Genomic DNA, 18,305 nt, shown 5'->3' on the forward strand with positions numbered 1-18,305 from the left:
ATTGTACAGCCACTATAGAGACAATAACACATCCAATGAAGGGTCTAACCCAATAGCACTTGTGGAATGCTGCCTTTCTAAATGAAATGCCAACAGTTTTTACTCTTGTTTACTATATCCCAAGCTTTTCTGTTTTATTTATCTACTTTGTTTCTTTATACGACACAATAAACCAGAATATATGGTTTTCAAGAATTGCCATTCCCTGTGTGCTCAAATCAGCTTTTATTGTTCAATAAACTATGCCCTTATTTTCTTGGCCAATAGTAGGCTAGTGAACATATAACAGCTTGTTTGTAGCCAAGATAGAGGTAGGTGCATTTTGTTTGCCTTGTTGGAGATATTCAAGTTATTAAAATTTTTTACTCTATTAAACAAATATAAATAAATGATATCAGCCATCTCTATCAAATCATAATTATGTTGATTTCCTGACAGGCTGAAGAGGCCCAAACCTATCAACTTATATCAGCCAATGAATGCCTATGAAATTACACCACAAAGGTTATTTTAAGCGAAAACAAATGTAGAATGATCTTAAAAATCATCTTTGTAGTGGACGTAAGGTCCTAAACGGAATGCGCGACATTAACCTCGTGCCGCCAGATGGCGACAAGGCAACACGGACTTTAAAAAACACATCAGGAGTACAGAAGAACATGTCCCGGAAATATTAACCTATTTTTAAATATCTCCCGATGAATGAACTTAAGTAGGACTGAGAGAGTTTTTTATTATAATTATTATTACTTTGTTTTGGAAGTGAACACTCATTGAGCATGGACATATCCTCTGATGAAGCTGATGACTGGTTTATGGAGTCTCTAAACACGTGAGTCTGACAGCAGTAGACTAGACTTGCATTTAATTGCCTGTATACTTGGTTGTGTCTCAACATTCACTGTGTTTCCTGCCTAGACGGCATGTTTGGGCATCAGGTGCACGTTTCATCATCCGCTAACTCTGCGTCTTCTTGATTTCAGATACAAAGACCTGCATGTGTTTCAACTGGAGCATCCTACAAAAGTAATAGAGTGGACGGGGGACAAAAGTAAAACATCTCTGAATCCCTGAAACATTGTTGACCATTAAAATATCATATCCGTTAAAGGCAGTTTTCTTTTTTATATTCCAGGTATTTGTGTTGCAGGATACACTGGAGCAAAAAGTGAAATTTTAGAGTTACTTCTGCCTCTTAAGTTATATGCAGGTGACAACCAGGTGAATGAAGACATCAGAAATGCAATTTTGGTATGTATTTTGAATGTGCAATTCATTTAACTGCCTGTTGGTCACAACTTTAGGGTCTTTGTGCAGAAAGAGACTTCAAAGTACAGCGTGGTGGCTTTTCAGAGGAACCTGTTGAGTGTTTGATACATATCCCTGGAACGAGGTAAGAATTAGATATGCTCAGAACAGAAGTGGACATTAATGTCATCTGCTAATGGGATAGTTGATAATACTATCAAATAATTTATCAAATTTGATTTATTGTAACTAATAACAAACTATTTATTGAGGCAAAATACTGCTAATTGAGTTGACTGTCTACAACAGCATGATATTGAGAAATGTTCAATTCTTCACAGGTTTCAAAATGTATAGGCCTATTTACTTTGCTATGTATGTGCATGATAATATGATTAGTTACATTTTTCTATTTGCATTTAGCATTGCCCCCCACCCCCCACCCCCTTTGTTTTTCTTTCGTAATATTTTATTTTATTTTATTTTATTTATTTATATCAGCTGCTCTTTACAGGTGTGTGGCGACTAGTGGAAGTTCTAGCTCAACGTTGCAGATTTGGGATATTGGAGGCGATGATAGTGGTAGGATATACCAGGATTACCAATAGGAAAATAATTATGTATATTTTGAGTCCTGTGTAATTGTGTACTTTGTTTTTAATTATTATTATATAATATTCTTATATTTTTGGATTCATGTTGCATAGTATCTTACCATTTTTCAATACAGATGTTATAAAAAGGACTGGAGTCATAAACCTCAAGAGCACATCAACAAAAGGCATTAAAATAGCACCTGGATTGACAGAGGATCCAACAGTTCTTCATGGTTCTTGTATAAATGATGTTCAGCTGACAGAGATAGCAACAGGACGGGTTCTGTATACATTAGGTAATATCAAAACCTATTACCTTTAACCTTTTTCTCTGTTGTTTTTAATGAGTTTTAGTTGAAATATAAGATATTTATGTATTTATTAAATATTAAAACCTGTTTTTTTTTTACATTAGTTAATGAGTTTAAGTATTAAACATGTAATTACATGTATTAGTACATGTAATATCATTTCATATGATTTATGTTTATTTTTATTTTTTACAGGAAATGAGTCCTTAGATTCAGTGAGTGGCTTACAGTTTGTGAATGCTCATGCGTTTCTCATTTGTGCGAGCAATGGCACTCTGCTCATGGGTGACACAAGAGACCCCTCAACTGCTCATTATCCTCTGGAAGAAAGTAAGAGTGGATTGCACTGGTCATTTGGGTTGAGGAGTGACAGCTCCCTGTCCGAACCTTCTATTGTAGCAAGACTTTCATCCTCCGCTCACATTCTGCTGTCAGACATAAGAGATTTACAGAGTCCAATTTGTCAAACCCAACTAAATGTCCAACACAGTCCACCAAACAATGACTTTCTGAACGTTTCTTGGGCTCCTGTTCTCGATAGTTGTCTGTCTGTGTCTGGTAAGTAGAGCTTTTTTCTTTCTGAAATGAGCTAATATTTAGTCTTGTAAGGTTGAATTGATACAAATTGTTGTATACGTATTTAATAATGTGAACCTGTGTGAAGACCATTGATTACTTGCCAATGACATGACGATTTTCTTTTTTGAAGGGTTTGATGGAACAGTACACATTTATAACACAACAGATTGGAGCACAGAGGCCCAGAGCCCTCAGCCAATTTTTTCACACAGAGGTCATGAAATGTCACATGATTCAAAATACAGTGGTTCCCCAGCTGTTATCACCACCCATTCTTGGCATCAGTCACGACCAAACACTCTTCTCTCAGCAGCTACCGATGGATCTCTACATGTATGGGACTGGGTGGACATAATCACTGACAGATGATGTTGCTGATCATTAGACAAAACTGTTCTGTGATGCATGCAATAAACCATATACATGTTTTTAACAGATTTGCATACAATATTTCTGTACGAGTATATGAAGTAATATCAAACAATTAAAAAATAATGTCTTTGAGCTTTTACAATGACTGTTAAGTCAATAAACTATATTATTACACGGCTCTCTGGAATACTTTATTCTGCTTCATAAAAACAGCTGGTGTCATCTTGCATCTCAATTATCCATTGTAGTGAAAATGACCTCAGAGGACGTCAGTGTTCATATGATGTAATATTGTTTCAGTGTTTGTCCAGTGACTGTTTTGACGTTGTTGTGGACTGTTTTTGTTGTTGTGTTGGCAATGGACTTCAGTGTCAAGTATGCAAAACAGATGAAAACCCATTATGTGTGATATTATTTATAAAGTTTAAAAATGAGGAAACCATGTTTAGGTTACATTTGAATGTTTATTCATGTTACATTTGATTGTATATTAATATCTCTGCCACAATTTGTTGCATTTCGCACTAATCAGAGATGAAACATGAAATATATGCTTTAAATTGTCCATTATTTGAGTTTAGTATGTAATAGATCAGTTCTAGAATTATATACAACACATATAATCTACTGTAAGTTGCTGACAGTGACTATTATGTTGAATCTCTGGTTCCAAATAGATAGTTTCCAGAACATTGTTAACAGAAGCAGTTTGCAGCAACACACTGAGGGGGGAAAAAGTATGTAAAGGATTTCTGCTGTTTTTTGGGGGTTTTTTTGAAAACATGAAGTATAGGAAATTATATTTTCTAGAAGTTTTTCAGCTTACATAATGTTATGAATTAACGAATTAGGAGATACTGGCATTAACAAAATTAACATAATAAAATACATATTTTGTAATGGCTCTATAAAGTATGTAATGCTATAAAGAAAGAAAAAAAGAAGGTTACATTAGATCAACAATTCATTTGAAAGTACTTGACTCTTGAGGATTCAATTAATACTAAATGTACACGTTCACAGTCTTTTCTCAGGGAGTTTGAACAGCAAAAAGGCTATTTCTTCATTCTCATGTTCCTTCCCACACTCAAAGAGACAAGCAAAGTGTCCAGGCTCATACTCAACCAGATCTGAATATGCACTGGGACCATGATGTAATATAAGTAAAGGTTCATCTGGCCACCCAGAGGAATCCAATGGGGATTTATTCAAGTAGAGACCAAGATCCACTCTCTTTTTTGGATTAGATGGATGAGAGTAGAGCAGCCATGTATTTGGAGGACTACTCTGTTCATGAAAACTCAACACACTGCCTTGGCAACCTTTTCCAGTCTCTATTAGTTTATTTGAGGTTAAAAATTTGTCAAAATCCTCTCCAGAGTTGTAGCTTAGTGCCTCTGTTCTGTAGCCAAGGCTGGTTCTGGCATTGCAGTACAGAGTACTTGTACCTTTGTCATCTATGATCTCAGCCATCTCACACTCACATGACTCAACATTCATTTGTTTTCCCGCTTTCCATGTGTTTCCTTTATCATCGCTGTAGAACGCTAAAGCATAAGGTGTGAAACAGCAAAATGATAAGCAGCAACATGATGTGCAATCAGGTTTGCCAGTGTATCGATACGCATAGGCCGGGATAATCAGCCTCCCATTCTTCATTTGAACACCATGTCCTGGTCCAACAGCAAAGGTGGCCCAGTCTTTCACCTGCTCACCAATCACATCTGCTGTCAAGTCTGTAGTTTGGCTCCAGGTTATGCCAGCATCCTTACTGGTTACATAACAAAGTCGTCCTTGGCTCTTATTTGTCCGTATTTGTTCGTATTCAGAGACCCCATTTGGAATACACACAAAAAACAGAAAGAGGGTCTTGGAATCTCTCTCATAGACCGGACATGGATTCATGCTGCGGTGGTTTGGTAGACAAGCTGAAGTGAGCAACTCATGACCACTGACCCACTGAAATAAAAAAGCATCATGACTGTTTTCATGCCAGGTTAAAGTAAAGTATCTATGAAATAGCGAAGTTGTTAAAAAATGAATTTGTACCTCAACTTCTTTAATCTTCTTGCCATTATTCCACGTTCCTCTTCTCATCACAAGCACTTCTGCACTTGTGTCACTTAATGTTTTTCTCTTTTCAGCAAAGGCAAGGAAGGATTGATCGTCATTGAGATACACGAGAGCTGGAATTCTGTATGTCACTTGTTTTTTACAACAGCAACAGCAACTTTGAGACTGTTCCTGTTTGTATATTGTTGTTGTGTCTAAATTGCTTCTTGATGGTGTCTTGTTACCCATTGTTAAAGTTGAGCTCTAGAAAAATAATAAACAGCATCAGAATAAGTAACAAGACAGTTAGTCAGAAAAGGGTTTGAATACTTATATATTTATATTTTTATATAGCCTTCATCATTTAATCAAATCTAACAATCTTAAGAAATCATATAGTTTGTTGTGTTTATTCTTAATATCATTTGAAATGTATGTTTAATGCTCTTTTCATTATATTACCCTTGATGTCTCTCTGTAGTTGACTTGGTTGACCTTTTCTTTTCAGTAGACGTGTGCAGAAGTCTAACAGCCAGACCACAGTTGAAACAAATGTTTATTTTAAATATCATGTTTGTATCATGTTTTCAGAAAAAAAAAAAACATCTAGCAAGTAGAGGAAAGGTGCACAGCTGCAGTTTCTTTAGATACTAATGTGTAGTGAGACTAATTTCTGTATTTCTGTCGCATCTGGTCTAGAACAATATGACAAACTGTACTTTCACCCAAGGGGCATCTAAAGCACAAAAGCCAGGTATCTAATCTTGCAGCTGTGTCTGGTGAGGCTAACTTGCTTCAGTAGGCAATTAAAAGAGGAACTTGGCTTTGCTCATCTTTAACTGTATAAAATCTTTTAAACTTTTACTCATGATTATGGATGAAATATTATTATTTCTCATTTATTATTTGATCATCTGCTGCTAAGAAATAAAAATTGATTTCATCATCTGACTGTATCTCCTCGCATCACTTATGCAAGTCGTTTTTTTAGTAAATATTTTTTTTGATTTGCAAAAATGTGTCACAATTCTTGTTTTTGCTTTGTCATTATGAAGTGAATATTTACAGTATATAGCTAATATAGTATATATCTTCTGCTGCCACATTTTCCTTGCTCCTTCTAAAATGCACAATACTCAATAATAAAAACAGTCATGAAAACGTCATGCTTTCCTTCACAGGTAGGACAGTACGAATCATATATCACTGTCTCAAGTCCAAAACAAAACAATGAATCCAATCACTGTACAGATAAAAGTTACACAACTTCAACCTTGCATGTCAACCTGCAATTCAATGATGCCACTTTTTTATTTTGTCTTTTTTTACAAGGGTGCTTTACTATTATTATTATCTAATTTATACTTAAAATTCAGTAAATGACAACATTTTAGTTTACCATAACCTATATGGGGAACTTCCATGGTTTCTGTCCTTGTTGATAATTCTCTAATAGACTATAAGAAAAAATACTCACAGAAAGCAGCAAATGATTCTCACAGCAGGTTTGTCACCACAGACACAGAAGCCTCTCATCGGGTCTAACCAAAACATACTGAGCATTCTGTATTTATAATATTCTATATCAACAAATTGCAGAAGCTAGGTTAAACATTAAACATCAGGATAAGTAACAGTTAGCATGTGGTTATATATTCATAATTATTTATTAACTACACTCATAAAACAAAGGTTATTTATTGCTATCCATGAACAACCATTAACATCCATGGGTCCTTTCCATTGCACAACAATATTTTTTCTTTTTCATTATTTTTTTCTTTTTCTCTTTATATTTCTCACCACACTGGGACAAGGTGATTCACAGTCAACAACAAACATGGAAAACCTAGAAAAGTGTGTACATGTACACACTTTGCATATTTGAAGTACATTCTTGACATTTTTTTCTCAACTAATTTTTTGATTAATCTTTTTAACTTTCACTCAGTATTTTCAGAGAAATATCTCACCTTTCAATGCTGATAAAGGGGAAAAGTTTCTTTGAACCCTGTTAAGAGATTTAGGATTTTGCAAAACACACTCAACACATGTTTATCTCTCTCTCTCTCTCTGTGATGTTCTTGCGTTTTGACATCAGGGCATTAGTCTTTTGAGAAATACTCTCCTGGAATGTGAAGTATACAGTATGTTTTATTTCTGGAAATGGCAGGAAAAAGACTGCAATGCTAAATAGAGATAAATTGCATTAGTTCTCCTGTTTGACAATCTTAAATGGCTGTGTTGGATAAAAAATATGGTTTTGATATGGTATGGATGAGAGATCCATATGGTTTTGATATGGTATGGATCAGAGAGTTGCCCTCTCTGCCAGTTCTTCCAGTTTCTCCAGTCTTAAAGTACTCTCAGACGGATCCATCATGTTTACCGAACTGGGTAGGCAAATCATTGACAGTTGAGAATCTCTTTTATCACTAAGAATTCTATGAGTTTAAGACTTCATTTTTCACTACAACCTGTGTAATGAGCTTGTATGGCAACATTTGGTGTAGGAAAATTACTAAATAAATTAAGAGCCTAATACTTAAAATACAGGGCTAACTTAGTTCATTAACTTTATCTCTCATGTCAAAAAGGATTTATGGTCTCTCCACCCCTTATGTTGACAGCCACACCTCTGCACAAATTAATCAAAACATGAGGCCCTTATCTTAACTGAGCACTCAAATAAAAGTAACAGTAAGTGAAAAGTATAAGGTGTGATGCAGCAGAAGCAACAGAATGTGCAACACAATACTAATACCCTATAGGGTTTCTAAGATATTCAGTGATTTCAAGAGTTACAGAAAAACTACAGCTTGCACATTTTACATTGGGATCATATGGATGCTCAATTATGACAGATTTCAACCAGAGGCATTGAAGGGTTGCATTCACTTTAATATTTTTAGAAGTTTGCATGTTCACATAATTAATGCTGTCCAAGATAGAGGGCTCGAGATACAACTTATGCACTAAAGGACTACTTAAATAAGTTTGTAACAAATGAACAGAAAAAAAAGCATAAGAGCAGTGGAGAGTTGGAAGAAGAACTGTTGCGGTAGTGAGGAAAGCAGCTGGCTATATACTTTTGCAATAGAAAAAAACTGACATTAACAACAAAAATTTAATAATAGCACAAAACTGATTTGCATTATTATTAATGGATATTTTTAGCATCATTACACCAGTCTTTAGTGACACATGATCTTTCAGAAATCATTCTATATGCAGATTTGGTGCTCAAGTAATATTTCTTATTATTATCAAGGTTGAAGACAGCTGTGCTGCTTACATTTTGTGAAAATATGATATTAAGAGTTTGATGAATAGGGAACAGCAAGATTCGTTATTCATTTAGTGCATCTTTTCTGAATAAAAGTATTAATTTCTAAAATTAAAAATCTTACTGAACCCAAACTTTTGAACAGTTTTGTATAAGATCTTCATATTTTGAAGATCTAAAAATGTCTAATTTCAGCTTTGTGAGTACATGTCCATTATTTTAGATGTATTTTAATCATTTACTATCTAAACTTGATTTGCTGTCTCATTCAGCGCCTTTGGCCTGGATGACATCACTGAGTTTAAAAAGGGCAAAAGCTATGCCTTCAACATAACTTATCTCTCCACATTCCATGAGACAGGCAACGTGTTTTCCATCCCCACACTGAGCCAGATCTGAGTATCCACTTGGACCAAAATGGATGATCAATTTATGATCCTCCCATCCAGAGGCATCCAAAGGGGTTTTATTCAAGTAGACGCCAAGGCACGTTCTCTTGCTTGGATTGGTTGGATGGCAATAAAGTAGCCATGTGTTTTCAGGAGCTTTATCAGGAGCAAAACTCAACACACTTCCTTGGCAACCATGTCCAGTCTCTGTCAGCTTATGTTCAGATGAAAGTTTGTCAAAATGTTCTCCATCACTCTTACTTAGAGCCTCGACTCTATGGCCGGATGTACTTCGAGCATTGCAGTACAGTGTACTGTTACCTTTGTCATCTATGATCTCAGCCATCTGACACTCACAAGACTCACCATCCATACGTTTTCCAACATGCCAAGTGCTTCCTTTATTATCACTGTAGAATGCAAATGCATGCGCTGTGGGCTTACATTTGAGTGGGTGGCAAGGATACACATAGGCCGGGATAATCAGTCTCCCGTTCTTCATTTGAACACCATGTCCTGGTCCAACAGCAAAGGTGGCCCAGTCCTTCACCTGCTCACCAATCACATCTGCTGTCAAGTCTGTAATATGGCTCCAGGTCTTGCCAGTGTCCTTACTGGTTATGTAACAAAGTTGTGCCTGATTCTCATTTTTATGTATTTGTTTGTGTTCAGAGACCCCAACAGGAACAGTGATGAAAAACAGAAAAAGGGTCTTGGAATCTCTCTCATAGACCGGACATGGATTCATGCTGCGGCGGTTTGGTTGACAAGCTGAAGTGAGCAACTCATGACCACTATTCCACTGAAAAAAAAAAAAAAAAAAAAAAAAGATTTTATTTTTTATAAAATAATAAACATTGTGGTGATATTATTCATGTCTTATTTAAAAAATCTTGTATTAAAATAGAAAGTTTATGCTTATTATATGCTATTATATGCTACTCACCGAAATAAATGGACATGAAATACTGATTCGAGTTGAAATGATTTGATCATTTTACTTTTAGGCTACAGGCCTAATATTACTTCTGAAATTCCAGAGAACTGTGTAATAATGTATAAGACTGACTAAATATTAATGTAAAGTCTCACCTCAACTCTTTCATCTTTCCATATTCCTTTTCTCATAACAAGGACATCTGCATCCGTGTCATCAGCAGTTTTTCTCTTTTCAGCAAAAGCAAGGAAGGTTTGATTGTCACTGATATAGATGAGAGCTGGAATTCTGTACGTCACCTGCTTTCTTTCAGAGTTTTGACTCTCTTGTTTGAATAATGTTGTTAGTGGAAAGGGTCTTGATTTGCTTCCTGGTTGTGTTTTGTCCATTATTAAATTTAAGTCCTAGAAATAGAATAAGCAGTTTTATATTAGCATTCACGTGGTGAAGTCCTATAGAGGGCTTGTTTAAGCTATATTTATGAAAGATAGAATATTTTTGCTGTACCCCGTCCTTCCTTCATTTGGCTATCTCCACGTAGGCTACACTATAGAGAGATTGCGTTGTGCAGTGTGTGGGTTTGTTGGAGTTGGAGAGTGTGTATTTCCCTTACTTCGATCAAATTACAAGCGGTCATAAAACTAACCATACCACGAAGCACGTGCACGACAAATAATGAAACATGAAAGCAAACGTGACGGTTCGACCGACGCTTGCCGCCTTGAAAGTTACTTTTAGCCAAACTTGTTCCCGTTGTTTTTCAGTGACTATGTAGCTGCCTTTTAAAGCGTACTGTAGTAGCCTACTAAAGCGTACTAAGTAGCAACGTGAAACATGTTGATACCGCATGAATGACATACTCACAGAAATGTTCTTGTCTTTTCTGCTACAAAAACGTGAGCTGCAGAATACTTGACCACAGACTTCCACCAGAAACCAAACTTGATCTTACACGCGCTGGTTTTTTTTTTTTTACTGCGACCAGCTAGACGAGTAGGGTAATAGATTTTTGTCACCCCCAGTTAAAGAGCAGTTTTTTCTTCTTGTAATTAGGAGTATAGTGACTACATGCTTTACCTTCACAAATGAAATAGCCTACACAAAGAACATTTGCATTTAAAGAAAGGCCATTTTGAACTGCGTTTCTATTATTTACAAATTGTATGAAATTTCAATGTTTTCAATCAAATGCTTTTTCAAGACTTGACTCTTTGTGATGTAGTCATAGCCTACAAATAATTAACCATTTTCATAACTTTAACGCAAGTTTTTATTTCTCAAATAATAAAAGCCAACAGAGCTTTTGCCGAAAAGTGAGCTACTATCACAAACTAGCCTAATATAATATCTGTTTTAACCCATTATAAATAAATAATATAATGCTATTTTTTTATTTTATCTATGTTGATTAGCCTATATGAAAAGTGAACTGCATGAGCAGGGCCTTACGCAGGATTTCATAAATACGAGGTCCTTGCTAGTGATCCTGCTATGGGGGTTCGTTATGGAGGTAGATTTGTGTCTTTATTATTCAATCAAAAAAAAGGTTGCTTCAATCAAAAAATATATTTTCAATCAAAAAAACCCGTTTCAATCAAAGAAAAAAAGTGTTTGAATGCAAAAATATATTTGAGACTCAAAAAAATGCATTTGAACACTATTTTTTTTTGCTTGAAAATGTTTTTTTTGATAGAAGTGAAGGTTTTTTTGTTTGAAGCAACTTTTTTGATTGAAGTATTGTTGTTTTGTGTTTGGGCCATATTATGGGTAGGACATTTGTGTCTTTATAATTCAATCAAAAAAGAAGTTGCTTCAAACAAACAAAAAATATTTTCAATAAAAAAATCACTTCAATCAAAAAATAAACCTTTTCAATCATAGAAAAAATGTTTTTGAATGCAAAAAAATATTTGAGACTCAAAAAATTGCACTTGAACACTTTTTTTTTGATTGAAAATGTTTTCTTTGATTGAAGTAATCTTTTTTGTGTTTGGACCATGTTATGGGTAGGACATTTGTGTCTTAATTATTCAATCCCAAAAAAGTTGCTTCAATCAAAAAAAAACATTTTCAATAAAAAAAAAAATAATTTCAATCAAAGAAAAAACTGTTTAAATGCAAAAAAAAAAAAATCATTTGAAGTGTTTTTTTTTATTGAACTTTCTTTTTTTTTGAATGAAGTGAAAAAAGTTTTGAAGTCGTTTTTTTTTAAAATCATTTTGACACAAACGTACCGCAGTGGGGGCGGGTGCTTCCCCATTGGTCAGACATGTTTGAGTGACAAGTGTCTACACCAACGACGTCTTTCTGACAAGCAAGTCATGGTCGCCACTCGCCAGCGAGCCAGGAAGCAGTGGTGGAGTTGTTGGTAAGTAGATAAAACCGTATTAAAATGATTGGTGTCACGTTATTAGCCTACTCTGTTTGATATTTCGATTAAACATACAGCTTGCTAACTTAGCTCACGTTGACTAATTTGTGTGATGGTGTTAGATATCTGACGCCTCATATTGTCAGGCAGGCTAGCAGGGTGCGCTAACGGCTAATTGAATTGTTTATTTCACTTAAGTAACGTTACAGAGGCTTGCTATGTGCTTGTGCTATATTGTGTTATAATACGTAACGTCATTAGTGGTCAAACAACAGTCCACAGGCCAACTGTTGCCCACAGCGCTGCCTGTTTAGCAGCAACAGGTCATGCAGAGCCTGAGTCTATCTTCTCACACAGCCCACAGGATTACAGCTATTTGACCGTCCCGCTCTCTCTCTCGCTCACGGGTAGTGGTCTCCCCACCATCACAGTCAAATGCTCGCAGACACAGAGGCAGATGCTGTTATTTTGAGAGCGGGGCTTACATATGCCGTCCCGTACGGAAAATAATGTTGCATACCACCGGTAACATGAATATATATTCCGTTGCTCGGTGCGCAAACTAGCTGTGTCAGGCATTATTTATAAGTAGCCTAATGTCCTGCACAACTCCACATGGAAAACTGGCAGTTCAATGAAGTGATGCTTATTGTCTGACATAGTGTACAAGTAGTTACTAGCTTAAAGTATTGTGCCAATTATAACAACATTATTTTCCGTACGGGACGGCATATGTAAGCCTGTTGCTGCTAAACAGGCAGCGCTGTGGGCAACAGTTGGCCTGTGGACTGTTGTTTGACCACTAATGACGTTACGTATTATAACACAATATAGCACTAGCACATAGCAAGCCTCTGTAACGTTACTTAAGTGAAATAAACAATTCAATTAGCCGTTAGCGCACCCTGCTAGCCTGCCTGACAATATGAGGCGTCAGATATCTAACACCATCACACAAATTAGTCAACGTGAGCTAAGTTAGCAAGCTGTATGTTTAATCGAAATATCAAACAGAGTAGGCTAATAACGTGACACCAATCATTTTAATACGGTTTTATCTACTTACCAACAACTCCACCACTGCTTCCTGGCTCGCTGGCGAGTGGCGACCATGACTTGCTTGTCAGAAAGACGTCGTTGGTGTAGACACTTGTCACTCAAGCATGTCTGACCAATGGGGAAGCACCCGCCCCCACTGCGGTACGTTTGTGTCAAAATGATTTAAAAAAAAAACGACTTCAAAACTTTTTTCACTTCATTCAAAAAAAAAGAAAGTTCAATAAAAAAAAAAACACTTCAAATGATTTTTTTTTTTTTTGCATTTAAACAGTTTTTTCTTTGATTGAAAATATTTTTTTTTGATTGAAAATGTTTTTTTTTTGATTGAAGCAACTTTTTTGGGATTGAATAATTAAGACACAAATGTCCTACCCATAACATGGTCCAAACACAAAAAAGATTACTTCAATCAAAGAAAACATTTTCAATCAAAAAAAAAGTGTTCAAGTGCAATTTTTTGAATCTCAAATATTTTTTTGCATTCAAAAACATTTTTTCTATGATTGAAAAGGTTTATTTTTTGATTGAAGTGATTTTTTTATTGAAAATATTTTTTGTTTGTTTGAAGCAACTTCTTTTTTGATTGAATTATAAAGACACAAATGTCCTACCCATAATATGGCCCAAACACAAAACAACAATACTTCAATCAAAAAAGTTGCTTCAAACAAAAAAACCTTCACTTCTATCAAAAAAAACATTTTCAAGCAAAAAAAAATAGTGTTCAAATGCATTTTTTTGAGTCTCAAATATATTTTTGCATTCAAACACTTTTTTTCTTTGATTGAAACGGGTTTTTTTGATTGAAAATATATTTTTTGATTGAAGCAACCTTTTTTTTGATTGAATAATAAAGACACAAATCTACCTCCATAGTTCGTGGGCGTCTCATAAATGAACCGAAACTCAGCGCAGGCACGATATCCCGCTTGAGCGGGAATGGAAAACCCGGAGTGGAGTCAGAGCGGAGTGATTACAGAATTAGAGTGCAGAGAGGAACGTGCTCCACTCCAGGCTTTGATCACATCCCCCTCAGCAGGGTTAATATTCCCCCCCTTTTTTCAAGAGTAAGACCTATTCAAACGGAAATTAAAACATTTATTACACTATTTGAGAAATGTAAGCATATTTACGGCCTTAAAATTATGAGTGAATTTAACACATAAGGACAGTCGGGAACCCTGCAATTGACGGAAATCCGTCGTAGACTCGCTGCAATTAACGGGAATCCGTCATAGCGACGGATAACTTTAATCCTTGCGTGTTTATTACTTTTTTATTTATTTTTTATTTTTTACGGTCTATGATTTCTACAAATATCCATTTTTCAATTTACTGTACAACATCATGGTAACAGGGCTGACAACTTAAGATCGCCCCCTACAGACATAACAAAATATAATATAATTGTAAAATGAGACACTTTCTAGTTCACATCTTGAAATGATACTGAATAATGCACAAGTTGAGAGAAAACTTACAATCGTTTTAATGTTATATATTAGTAGGCTACAATATAATGTCCACCTTATATAATTGTAATATTTGGCTTCAGATTATATCTAACACAATCAGTCAATTTTGATTATAATGATGACCACACTAAATTATCCATATCATTCCAAAAGTTTCAGTGACACCAGTCTAAAACAGTGAAGTAGGCTACTTTAAATGAAAACACAATTGGCAATTACAGACGCAACACAGCTATTAGGCTACAAAAAAATGAAGAGAAAAAAGTAAACGCTACACCAAAGTTAGTACATGTTAAATTGACGAGCTAAAGTAACTTTTGCACCCCAAGCCAGTAGCAGGTGGTATTAGGAAATATCTTCATTTTTGAAAATGTAATTCAACCAACCAAGTGAATCAATTAAAAAAGGTCTACACACACAGTATAACATACAAATCAAGCAGACTAGAATGGCATACTTCATTTTAGATTCAGTAAAAAAAAAGTGCTTTAAGGAGCTACCTGGCAAATGGCATTTTTTTAAATAAGTATTTATGTATATGCAAGTATATAAATAACCTATGTTTTTATTTTCCAAGAATAATCAGTATTTTAGCATGCACAGTTTGACACTTCATTTCAGTCCTCGAAGAGATTTGACATACAAATGAGCAGTGACCACCATCCACTCCTACAACTAAAGTCAATGTATATAACAGCCATATGTCTTACAATAAATAAATACAAGGTAAAGCATGCTTTACATTATTAAGCCAGCACCAATAAAGGCATAATTAAATGATCACAATAACAGCTAAGTTTTTTTTATATCATGACAGTTTCATGATTTCAAGAGCTGCTAGGATTCACCTTAGATAAATCTATCTGAATTCAAAATGCAATTTCTTTTTTTTTATCCTGCCGAAAGATGTAAATCTAACCCAGAAGCAAATGTTAAAAGATCCCACAGGAAGTCCTAATGAATTTAATTTGCTCTTGTGTCATTTCAAGTGCACAATACATCGCTGAGCTTGAATTCCACAAAGGCTATCTCCTCAATCTCACTTTTCTCTCCACACTCCATGAGGCAGGCAAATCGCTCCTCACACTGCGTCAAGTCTGAGTATCCACTGGGACCATTACGGATGATCCATGGACGGCCCCAACCAGAAGAATTCAAGGGTGATTTATTCAAGTAAACTCCAAGATCCTTCCTTTTCTTTTTATTAGTTGGATGGGAGTAGAGTAACCAAGTTTTTGTGTCTGACAGTATCAAGCAATCACTTGGTTTCTGCTCCCCTTCCTCCGATGGCTCGGGCACGGGGAAGCTCAACACGCTACCCTGGCAGCCGTGATGGGGCTCCACTAGTTTCTTTGCAAAGTGAGGGTTGTCAAAATCTGCTCCGCTGCTTTTACTTAAAGCCTCTACTCTGTGGCCTGTACTACGGGCATTGCAGTACAAATGACTCCGATCAGCATAGTCTATTATCTCAGCCATCTCACATTCACAGGATTTCATTTGGATTTTCTCCCCCATCTGCCAGGTGACACCACAGTCATCACTATAGAATGATAAAGCATGAGACCTGACTTTGAGTGGAAAATGAAAACACCTACAGTGTATGTAATAAACATAAGCTGGAATGATTAGTCTTCCGCTTTTCATCTGAATCCCATGTCCTGGTCCTACTGCAAAAGTAGCCCAGTTGCAAATCTCATCTCCAATAACGCTATTTGATAAATCTGTTAACTTGCTCCAGCTCTGACCATAGTCTGTACTAGTGATGTAACACAGCCGGGCTTTGTTCCTACCCGTAGCAATCTGGTAATGCTCTGTGGTATTGCCCAATATGCAGACAAAAAACAGATAGATGGTTTTGGATTTCCTCTCATAGACTGGACAAGGATTCATAGTGCGATGATCCGGCAAACAGGCAGAAGAGAGTGTTTGAACAGGAGACCACTGCACACAATGACAATTCATTAAATTGCATACAAATATTGAATTATGAAATCATACATTATTGTTCAAAAGCTTGGGGTTGGTAAGATTTTTTTAAATGTTTTTAAAAGAAGTCTCTGATGCTCACCGAGGCTGCATTTATTTGATCAAAATGCATTAAAGGGTTAGTTCACCCAAAAATGAAAATTCTGTCAGTAATTACTCACCCTCATGTTGTTCCAACCCCGTAAGACCTTCGTTCATCTTCGGAACACAAATTAAGATATTTTTGATTAAATCTGAGAGCTGTCTCACTCCTCCATAGGCTTCTAAGACATTATAACTTGCTGGCCCAGAAAATGCATTAAAGACATCGTTAATATAGTCCAAGTGACTACAGTGGCTCAATCTTAAGTTTATAAAGCGATGAGCTCCCAGCTCTCAGATTTAATCAAAAATATCTTAATTTGTGTTCCGAAGATGAACGAATGTCTTACGGGGTTGGAACAACATGAGGGTGAGTAATTACTGACAGAATTTAAATTTTTGGGTGAACTAACCCTTTAAGAGAAATATTGTGAAATATTATTACACTATACAATTACTTCTATTTGATTACATTTTAACATTTAAAGTGTAATTTATTCCAGTGATGGCAAAGCTGAATTTTCAACAGTCACATTATCCTCATCCACGTGCTCAAGAAACATTTCTTATTATTATTAATGTTGAAAACAGTTATTATTTTTATGAAAACCTTTTTTTTTTCAAAAGAAAAAAGGTTCAATAGAACAGAATTTATTTTTAAATAAAATCTCTTTAACAATGTAAAAGCCTTTACTGTCACTGATCAAATGCATCCTTGCTGACTAAAAGTAATTTATTATATACCACCCCCAAACAGCAACAAAAATCGTATTGACCCCCAACTTTTTAACAGTAGGGCCTAGAGTATATTATTAAATATGAATACATTAAAATATATTGTACAGGAAATAGTTTAATTACTTGAAGAGATCCATTTAGCAGTAATCCCCTCCTCATGACCAACACTTTTGCATCACTGTCACGGGGAGAGCTGCGCTCTTCAGCAAAAGCAAGGAAAATCTGACCATCACTGATGTAGATCAGAGCAGGAATTCTGTATGTTTTACCATCCCTCTGCTGGAATAATGCTGTTCGTGCAGGTAGAGCTTGCTGGGGTTCTTCTGGGTAGCTTTTTGACGCCATGCTGTCAATCATTCCTAGAAAAACAAGTAGGCAAACATATATAGGTATACAGTATGACACACGTTGTAATGCAGTAGACTTTGAACTTTTGGAGTGTTCATGCACATATCTAGACACTTCTTCGTTTTGAGACGTCTTGAGAAAATACTTGTCCTGCTTAATTAATATAAACATAAACTTAATCATTTAAGTCGACTTAAACGTCCTGAACGGGAAATATTTAGTCAAGTTTCAATGGTCGCTTACATATGCATGGTTCAATCAAACGATACGACCACAAACCTTTTTTTAATGAAAATATTAAATACATATATACATATAAATACATAAGAACTGTCTGTACAGTTCACCTTTCGTGCATTGCATCTCATTAGCAATCCGTTTGAATTAAATTCAATCCGTGTATGAGGCAGCTCTCCGTCTCCGAGTCTCCAGCTTCCTCCAGCTGGACAAGACGAAAGAGGAAACAAAATACACGCT

General features: G+C 35.7%; 3 protein-coding genes across 3 annotated transcripts; 1 reads left to right on the forward strand and 2 right to left on the reverse strand.

Moving 5' to 3' along the window:
* Positions 1-614: 614 nt before the first annotated feature.
* On the forward strand, positions 615-3,283 carry wdr73 (WD repeat domain 73). Its single transcript, XM_084136384.1, has 8 exons — positions 615-832; positions 984-1,051; positions 1,136-1,221; positions 1,305-1,393; positions 1,763-1,830; positions 1,979-2,140; positions 2,351-2,713; positions 2,865-3,283. The coding sequence occupies exons 1-8, from the start codon at positions 780-782 to the stop codon at positions 3,101-3,103; spliced, it is 1,128 nt and encodes a 375-aa protein (XP_083992510.1). The 5' UTR covers positions 615-779; the 3' UTR covers positions 3,104-3,283.
* A 270-nt stretch (positions 3,284-3,553) lies between these two features.
* LOC311096937 (sialidase-3-like) lies at positions 3,554-6,701 on the reverse strand. Its single transcript, XM_084136385.1, has 4 exons — positions 6,636-6,701; positions 5,621-5,683; positions 5,156-5,422; positions 3,554-5,065 (listed from the first exon to the last, which is right to left on the reverse strand). Exons 3-4 carry the CDS (start codon positions 5,405-5,407, stop codon positions 4,124-4,126), a joined length of 1,194 nt encoding a protein of 397 aa, XP_083992511.1. The 5' UTR covers positions 5,408-5,422; positions 5,621-5,683; positions 6,636-6,701; the 3' UTR covers positions 3,554-4,123.
* Positions 6,702-8,042: 1,341 nt separating this feature from the next.
* LOC311096999 (uncharacterized protein) lies at positions 8,043-18,286 on the reverse strand. Its single transcript, XM_084136467.1, has 6 exons — positions 18,176-18,286; positions 17,604-17,839; positions 15,670-16,616; positions 11,220-11,292; positions 9,926-10,174; positions 8,043-9,635 (listed from the first exon to the last, which is right to left on the reverse strand). Exons 1-6 carry the CDS (start codon positions 18,189-18,191, stop codon positions 8,709-8,711), a joined length of 2,448 nt encoding a protein of 815 aa, XP_083992593.1. The 5' UTR covers positions 18,192-18,286; the 3' UTR covers positions 8,043-8,708.
* Between the last annotated feature and the right edge of the window lie 19 nt (positions 18,287-18,305).

Source organism: Abramis brama (genome assembly GCF_963993115.1).
Source record: "Abramis brama genome assembly, chromosome: 15".
NCBI lineage: Eukaryota > Metazoa > Chordata > Actinopteri > Cypriniformes > Leuciscidae > Abramis > Abramis brama.

Bases quoted from the DNA above. Each gene is read 5' to 3' on its own strand.
- LOC311096999 (XM_084136467.1), bottom strand. The intron at 11,293-15,669 runs GTGCACTTGAAA...TGAATAATAAAG, and splicing joins TTCAAGCTCAGCGATGTATT to ACACAAATCTACCTCCATAA. The intron at 10,175-11,219 runs GTAAGGCCCTGC...TTCTATTTCTAG, and splicing joins TCGTATTTATGAAATCCTGC to GACTTAAATTTAATAATGGA.
- LOC311096937 (XM_084136385.1), bottom strand. From the start codon at position 5,407: ATGGGTAACAAGACACCATCAAGAAGCAATTTAGACACAACAACAATA. The intron at 5,066-5,155 runs GTACAAATTCAT...TTTTTATTTCAG, and splicing joins AGAAGATTAAAGAAGTTGAG to TGGGTCAGTGGTCATGAGTT.
- wdr73 (XM_084136384.1), top strand. From the start codon at position 780: ATGGACATATCCTCTGATGAAGCTGATGACTGGTTTATGGAGTCTCTA. The intron at 1,052-1,135 runs GTAAAACATCTC...TTTATATTCCAG, and splicing joins AGAGTGGACGGGGGACAAAA to GTATTTGTGTTGCAGGATAC. The intron at 1,222-1,304 runs GTGAATGAAGAC...TCACAACTTTAG, and splicing joins TATATGCAGGTGACAACCAG to GGTCTTTGTGCAGAAAGAGA.